The 8,595-nt window shown below is 50.9% G+C and overlaps 1 protein-coding gene across 1 annotated transcript in view; it reads right to left on the minus strand.

Annotated features, from left to right (window-relative positions):
• Window positions 1-3,173: 3,173 nt before the first annotated feature.
• Window positions 3,174-8,595, minus strand: part of ZC3H12A (zinc finger CCCH-type containing 12A) — a gene marked incomplete at its 5' end in the record, with an annotated part of 5,757 nt that continues 335 nt past the window's right edge. Inside the window, 4 exons of the mRNA XM_010136045.1 lie at window positions 3,174-4,186; window positions 4,288-4,394; window positions 4,929-5,163; window positions 5,854-5,993. Coding sequence (XP_010134347.1) covers window positions 3,174-4,186; window positions 4,288-4,394; window positions 4,929-5,163; window positions 5,854-5,993 — 1,495 coding nt within the window. The remainder of the gene's footprint in view (window positions 4,187-4,287; window positions 4,395-4,928; window positions 5,164-5,853; window positions 5,994-8,595) is intronic.

An 8,595-nucleotide genomic window follows, 5' to 3' on the forward strand; every position in this document is an offset into this window, starting at 1 on the left:
GCAGCCTGCGGTGCAGGCAGCAGCTGCCCTGACTCAGTGCAGGGGGGGAAAAAAAAAAAAAACCAAAACACACAGCAGTGACTGTTGTGATCAGCATCCCACACACAGGCCAGGGGCACCGAGCAGCCACTTGCGGGAATGACCAACCCCCCCAATGGCTCTGTGTACCCCCAGGACTGTCCCTGCAATAGAAAAGGGCTGTGAACATCACAACCAAACTCCCCACCAGCTCTTCCCTCCCTGATGACAGTAAGGAACCTCTGCGCTTCTGCACTGATTCTTTCAGTTGTATCAGTCCAGTGTTGACAGAAGTCAAAAGGAACATTGCCCCCACACCCTGCAGAACTCAAGTTATCTGTTACAGGAAGACCAGCCTTACGATCCCGCGGCATTTTTCAGCTCCAGACCCCACCACAAACAGCAGAGGCAGCTTCACCTGGTTAGAAGGTCTGACCAAAGCTAAAACACGACTCAACCCCCTCCCCACCAAGGCCCATTGTCATACCCACGCAGGGCCACGCCACTGCAGATGACATCCTCCAGAGGGTCCCCCCACCAATAAGTGACCCTGCAGATGAAGTTCCAGAGACAAAGTGCTATCTCCAGGAGCTCCTGCTTCCCTCACTTCTGATTAACCAGGAACAGTCCCTGCCCTGCATTGAACTGAGAGCAAAAGTTTGAATAAAGACCATGAAGTTACTTGACCAGTCCACTAAGAACATGATGCACTGTGGTGGAGGGGGTGGGGGGAAGGTTCTTACACAGAACAGCGAGCACTGGTGTTGCTACTGCATTTCCTTCCCAGTTCATCATAAAGCCACAGCAGTGACAGTTCACCTGTCATCATGCTCAACGTGGGACATGGATGGGCTGTAACCGCATAAAACACTATTTATTTCCAGACTGTCCTGTGGAGCCACCCAGTGAGAGTGAAGCACAGCCCACAGGGATTACTCCAGCAGTCAGTGTCCTGCTCTTTGGCCCATGGGACACCCGACAGCACCAGGTCTCACCCTGTGGCCAGAGTCCCTGGCCAGGCTGTTACCCGCTGCAGTGAGGTGGAGCCATTCGATTTGTTTGAGCTGTCGCTCTGCATCAATTAACAGCCCTGTCAAAGTTAATCAGACTGGTGCTGCCAGTCTGTGTATGGAGATCCGAGACAGTCAGAGGGACCCCAGGAGGAAGGGTCACTTCTGACTTCCCTGGGGAGACAGCTGAAATGTAGAATGGTCTTCCAAAGAGCCACCAGAGACCCAATAACTCAACTCAGCAGTTTTTATTTCTATAACACAAGTCTGTACTTTGCCGTGGCCATCACAAGACTACCTTCATCCAGTACATCAACTAGATACCACGTAACGATACAGAAATCAGCTCGTGAGTACACAACGTTAATCTTCTGATTGCGAGAGAAGCATCTATCAGCATCCCAGCAGAAAAACAAACCCACCACGCCAAGAAACGCAGTGGCTGAGTTGAGACTAGGACTAATTAAAACCAGCATCAAGCAGCAGGTTGCTGGACAATAATGTTAAAAACCATTTTTCCTGTAATTTACAAATATGCAAAGTATCAGGTTACTTAAAATTAAGAAGCATTTTGCTTACTAACATGAAACATTACTAATTTGTAATGCATCATAATTAACAGGCATACAGGTTTCTGTGTCCCTGTGGTCTCCACGGCACACGGTGCCGGTCTGGGTAGGTCACTCCTCGGACAGTCAGAGGGGAGGACGGTAGTGGGCAAGGCCGGCCCCGAGGGGGGGTTTTCCACCCTCCCCTTCACTGTTTGCCACTCAACAACCTCGGTTTAACCACAAGACAGACGTATTTAAAAAACACAACGAAAACAGAGATACAATGTGTATCAACAAATCAACTGCTTCTGGCCTGCCAGTGCGAGACACGTCTTGGCATTCTGGGCACGGTGAAATTCCAGGACCAGAACCAATTACTACAGCAATTGGTTTTGCATATTTAATATCTGTTACAGTATCTACAGTAAAAAACACCTTGCAGAGAAAGGGGAACAGTCTCAGCCAACAAGTCCTATTCTACCTTTTTGGATGCTGCTACAGTTGAGAGCTGAGGATACAAGAGAGTATTAGTGAGAAGTAAGATGAAGCAATAGCTTCACAGAGAAAAATATTAAGGACTCCTCGGGAAGAGCACTGGCAGCAGCCCAGACAAGTCCAGCTGCTGGCCTGAACGCTCAGAACTATTGCTGTCTGAAAACAAAAGGCACAAGATTGTGAATCCTCCCTGCGAGTGTTGTACAGAGAGCCTGGGACGGGGCACCAGGCAGGGCTAAACCTTCCCAGCAGCGCCCGCAGCGTGGGCACCTGCATGTCCTGACCACGGTGTTCCAGCAAATGCCAAACGCACAACTCAGGTGTAGCTTTGCAGCAGCATCAGCCTCTTATCAGTCCTCTTAACAGGGACTCCTGCTCTTCTGGGAGCTGAGTGCTGGCCAAGCACTCGTGGTGCATACTGGAGGGGTGCCTCACCCCGGCAAGGGACACTGAAGTGGGAGGGTGTGCAAGCATCGCTGAAGTGCACTCCTAAATCCAGACCAGAGCCAGCTAAACCCCGCTTCATCCTAGATGAATAATCCAACATTTTCCAGAGAGGTGCATGGCAGGATTTAGTAAAGAGGCTTAGTCAAGAGCTAAGAACAGCCTCCACAAAGCACTGCAGCTTCACCAACAAGCCTCACGCCACGCAAGGGCGGCACCCCCTCATCTCTCACAAGACCCTCAAGTCCTCCCTCCCTAAGCCTGACAATACACCGACCCACCTCAAAACTGAAGCTCAGGGGAGGAGTAGGGTCACATTCAGCTCAGAGCTGCAGGAATTCAGGGTGTGCCTGACTCACCTCACAACCCCAAGGAAAAACCCTGTCCTGGAGCTGCAGCCTCTCCTCCTGTTCAGCACCCAGAGCCTCTGCAGCAGCCTCTGGGAAAGATGGGACCCTGGGGTGCTCCCAAGAGGGGGACGCTATCACATCTAGACCAGAATTCGCTGTGAGCACATGACATCTGGTAACCAGCCTCCAGCTGGAGCCTAGTACTTCCAAGGAATAAGGAGCCCTCTGAAGGCATCTGTGGCAGCTGCAGAGCACAGACAGTGCCCTCGAGCTTACCACTCGCCCGGCTGCCCTCGGCACCGGCCTCATACTCCTGGGTTCTGAGACTTGTACGTCAGAATCTCCGCAGCCAGCTTCTGGGGATCCAGCAGCTGAGGGAACCGGCTCATGACAGCATCAACCAAGTGGAGAGGGAATATGCCGCACAGCTTGACATGCACATTGGCCCGCTCCTCTGCAAACTGGTCAGACACAGCCCACTGGCAGGAGTCGCCGTACGCTGGCCCTGGGGCTCTCTGCACTACACGAGGATCACGCACACCAGCAGATCTCACTTGAGGTGGTGGCATCTGGTACGGTTCAGACCAGTACTCACGAGAATGGGGCGAAGGGGCACTGTACTCGTTGGGCAGGCTATACTGCCCAGCGCTAGCCGGGTGTACAGGTACACCATAGCCTGAGAAGGAGTGAGGCGGTCCTGCATGGGACACCTCCGGACTATACTGCAGGAAGCTAGCACCAGAGGAAGACTTATGGGAACCATGCTTGTAGGAGACCAGACCATTTTGCTCTAAGCCGGGAGAATGTGGGTAGACAGGCCTTTGCCTGCCACAGGTGCAGACGGCTACCGGATCCACCTGGGAGTGGTCACAGTGACTGGGGGATCGGTAAGGCCACATGTCAGACAGTTGGTTCTCCAGAGACCCAATGCCTGAGTCAAGATGCTCCTGAGAAACATAGGACACAGAGTCTATATGCTGGTACCTGTCCAAGGACCTGTGGCTCCCACTGGTAGGGGGAACACTGCCCGACACACAGCCTTTGACCAGCGGAACATCGCTGGGCTTGGCTTTGTGGGTCAAGCTCTTCCTCTCTGCAGAGACCTTCTGCAAAGTGCTTTTGTCACTCTCTGTGGGCACAGAGCACAAGAGCTCTGCCTGGGAAGCTCTTTTCCCCTTCTTTTCCTCCTTGGCACTGGCACTTCTAGTAGGAGACAACCTTGCATTGGCTCGAAGTTCATCAGCTAAGGAGCGCTGGGGCTGATTGATCCGTTCAGGGTGGTAGAACTTACACTTAATTCCGTAAGTGCATTTCTTCCCTGCAAGGAAAGGCAGAGCATGGAATCTGCAGCTGAATTCCACTAAGCAAATCCCACTTGCACAGACCCCTCGGGCTCCAAGTATACAAGGCAGGTCTTACCATAAGGGCACTGCTGTTTCTTGTGTTCCGGCACCACAGGTTTCTTTCTGAGAAAGTTATCCAGGCTGGGGCCGTGTCGCCCCAAGGGATCATCTGGAGGCATAAACCTGAAGGAAAATGAATCTCCATGAGGAGCAGTGCACTTTCTTGGGCCAGGGTTTCATTTTCTCCCAAAGTCTCCCAATTCACTGAAGATTAAAAGCTGTCCTAAAAAGCCTTCCCACTTCACCACAGAGCTAACCCTCCTGTCACCTGGTAAAGACCAGCATGGAACATCGCCCTTCAGCACAGCAGGGGTTTGGGCTCCACTGCTGACCAGAATTAGTGGTTGCTGCTGGGCCTGCTAATGACTGTCCTGCAAGGAAATCAAGCCCTGGAGCTCTCCTAGGCACTCCACTACAGCAGAGCTCCCAGCTCTGAACTAGGAGCAGCTCTTGAGACTCCAGTTCCTTATGCCTTCCTATCTCACCACTGCTGGGCAGTTCTTCCCACACTTCCTTCAAAAAAAAAAGAATCTCTGCAGGATTTTTTTTTCATTCTGTACCAGCATTTTGCTCTTTTCGTGCAACACTTGCTATTGCTTCATTAAGACAGCCTGCTCACACGGATCTCTTAAGAGCAAAGGAAGAACAGGAACATACTTGTCATTAACAAAGGAATACATCAGCAGCCGCTCCTCAATGAATTTCTTCCACTCCGGACGCTCGTTCTGCAGGTCCCGGTAAGTATCGTTGGAAACCACGATGCCATCAGACTCATGTGCCAGTTTCACAATGAATCGGTCATCATAACAGACAACACGCTTGCCTCCAACCCGCCTGGAAGGAGTGAAGACCAGAATTTTCTTCTTTTCAAGGTCACGGAGGATGTACTGGTCTAGAACAAACACAACTGTGAACACACTTCCACAGCCCAACAGCCTTCGCACAGATAAAGTAACATCATAAATAAACAAAGTTCATGTACAGTCATTTTGTGCTTCCACAACCTAGGCCATATTCTTGGCTCTAACACCATCCGCCAGAGGGGGATTCCAGCCCCGCTGCCTGACAGCACCCGAGAGCACTTGGGGCACCCCGCAGAGGTGCTGCCGTACCCCAAGGCCCATCCACACAATCCTCCACATGCAGATTCATGTTTCAGACTGGCAGCCAGTACCTCCTGCAGTGCCGAGCTACATGCAGAGACTTCCCAGTTAGACATCTCAGCTGTCTGCAAGGTCAGGGCAAACTTCCCTCAGTTTGAGTAACTCTGACTTAACTCAAGCGTTAACTTTTAGGGTGTAGAAATTCTGTACAGTCTAGAGGGTCAGTTACAGCATGAAAGAGGAAGTTTGGGAGCAGAGCAGCATTGTGTTCTCTGGACTACTCCAACTGATCCAGGCAAGAACTGGCTTAGGGGAGAAGTTAATGACTAATTCTCGCTGGTCAGCTCAGCTTACTGGATCTCCTACCACTCAGATCTCCCATTGAGAAGTTAATTACTAACTAGCCAGAAGTCTGCAAGCTCATTAAGTGACAAAGCAGCAAGCTTGAAAAGCTACTTTTGGTTTTCATATTTCCACACCTGTTATGAGTACGTCTGGCCGCGGCTGCTCCTTCCTCCAAGACGGCACGAAGACTGTAATGTCCTTGTGTCCCCTCTCCCAAAACCACTGGACGGCCAGGAGGATCCCTCTGCAGGAGAACACTTCTTTATTTCCATGGCTGCATCGAAGGAGAAAATGGAAAATGGCAATAGTCAGGTTATGCACAGAGAAGCCAGGCAACACCCTGAAGAAACGGCTCCAGCAAGTCATTCCCTCTGGAGAAGAAGTGTTGGAGCAGCACAGTCAGTGTGTAACAGCAGCGTGGAGATCTTCACAAAACAACCGGTGCTTTTAGCACCCCAGTACACCCACAAACACCCAAATCCTCACCAGGAGGGAGAAAGCAGCCAGAACAGCTGTGGCTGCTCTGAAACAGAGCCTTGCTTCACTCCAGGCTCTAGATCTCTATTTTTAGCCCTGGGTACAATATGATCTTGAACACCCTTTCTCCTACTCTGCCAGCTAGCACCAGTGGCTCACCCCTGCTGGTGTGCTCTGCACCCTCGCTGGCTGGTTTGCTTGTCAGGTTAAGGAAACCAAGACACTTTATGCACTCAAGGGCATTAGCACTGAGGAAAGAAGCTTCTTCCTTACGTTACATCCCAAAAAGTCAGTTACAAATGCACCGTTTGCACAAACCAGCAGTGTCTCCCAGTAAGAGGATCCGTGCTGAATGTCTCAACAGCACTGGGCAGTTTGAGAACAAAGGTTGTCATCAGCCTCAGAGGCTGTGTAGCAATGCAAAAAGATGCTTCTTAATTACTCGTTAGGTCATATCAATAAGTTTCCAGAACTCCTCAGAGGAAACTACCACTCCTGTACATGAGTGCCAGTATTTACAGCGTAATCAGCTCTTCTGGAGATAACGGTTCTGGCAAACAGCCAACATTCTGCATTACGGCCGGTCTGTCATCCTGGGGATCCAACACCCTGCGCTGCATGAGGACGGTCTGCTGAGATGTACCATGCTGCAGATAACTTGCTTCATACTGCAGTAAGATTTTCCCAACCTGAGAACTACTCCTGCCCAAGTCTTACTCTTCCCACAAGCACTTGGACGACCTTTCAACTCCCACCACTGCTTTGTGAGCCAGAGAACTGCTCTGTGAAGAAACCACTGAAGAGCTCCCACCCCAGCAGCAGCACTGCTGAGGAGCGGTTACTGCTGTGCCAGTAGAAAAACTCCACTTCTCCTCCTTTCCTCACACTCTCTCTCAAACTATCAGGAGAACAGGAAAGCTGTTCCAAAATACTTATTCTAATAGAACTATATATTAGCCAAAAGTGAACACCTGATGAAGGCATGTTAGGTGTCTCTTCTAGAATCCCAAAGCTCAAAGAGGCTGACATGAACAGCCAGAAGATGCTCTACAGTGCTCCCCAGCATCAGTGAGTTCTGCTGTAGCTGGCCAGACACAGGTTACTGTGATCTGTTAGAGATAAATGCGAAGAGCAGAGATTTTTTTTTTAGTTTCTGCTACCAATCTCAAATCTACAGAAAGCAGCTAACTGGGCTGATCTGATTTGGCAACAGCCAAGAAAAAATTCCCTTAGAAGGAAGTGAAAGCTAATTTCCACCATGATTTGCATATGTTTGTCAAGAGCTGCTCGGGAGGCCGCTGTACACACTGCAAATGAATCAGCAGGGAACATCACACCATCAATACAGGAAGTTTCAGAACGGAATTCCCCTCCTAGCAGATTGCTTAAAAAAGCTGCTGTTCTCATGTCAAATGCCATCCTGGCGGCCAGCAGCGTTCTTGCCGCCTGGCCTACCCAGAGCCACAGCTGCTGCGAGCAACCGCTTTCAGGGACAAGAGGCTCCTCATTCAACACCCACAACCTGGATGCAAAGCCTGAGCACTTATCTAAGGTAAACTTCGCTGCAGGAGTCATGCTTACTGGCCCAGGAGCCACAGTGGTTTTCCTCAGTGACTTCAGCACAGGAACAGCACTGTTTTCTCCCGCAGACACCCAGGTCACCTCTTGTACTCTCCTGTGCCATCACGACTCCTCATCTCACAGGTTCTGTTCACCGGACACACAGCAACCGTAGCCCACAGTCCTGTTTTCTGAACCGGCAACCTCAGCTCAGAGAAAACCACAGCTGCAGCCCAATCTTCACTCACTTTCACCTCAGACAAATCCACAGCAAGACATGCAGCAGCTCTGTGGACTCCCACGTTTACCTGGGTCCTCGGCACAGCCTGCACCAGCAGCACCAGGACACCCGAGATGCTGAGGGTGAGCTGCAGCCCTGCCATGGTGGCACCTGTACCAGAGGGTCCCTTCGGCATCACACCCGTCCTAGTCTATGCTGTAGGAAATTGAGCCAAGATACTATAGTCACAGTTTGGAGACTGGTCTCTGATGCAGAAGACAGCTCCATATTACAAAGACTTCTCTAATTAACGCTGTAATTATTTATTGAGCAACTTCCTGCTGCAGAAACTTACATAAAGTCATTAGGTAAGAGAACAACGTATCTCCAGTTATCCTCCTCAAACTGGGAAGGGGGAGGAAATGTCTTTATTCCCCAGGGAGCATGCCTGCTCCTTCAGAGCTCTGTGAGCCCTGGCTGTGGGCTGGCAGGGACCATGGCCAGGAGAGGCCATCGAGGCTGATTGCGTCTGCAGCCTGGTGGTGCTCATCCTCCCGAGAGCAGGGCTCACCAGTGAGGTGTCTCGGAAAGTATGACCGGCCACTACCAAACCACCCAG

Source organism: Buceros rhinoceros, unplaced genomic scaffold (genome assembly GCF_000710305.1).
Source record: "Buceros rhinoceros silvestris isolate BGI_N320 unplaced genomic scaffold, ASM71030v1 scaffold25135, whole genome shotgun sequence".
Taxonomy (NCBI): Eukaryota; Metazoa; Chordata; class Aves; order Bucerotiformes; family Bucerotidae; genus Buceros; species Buceros rhinoceros.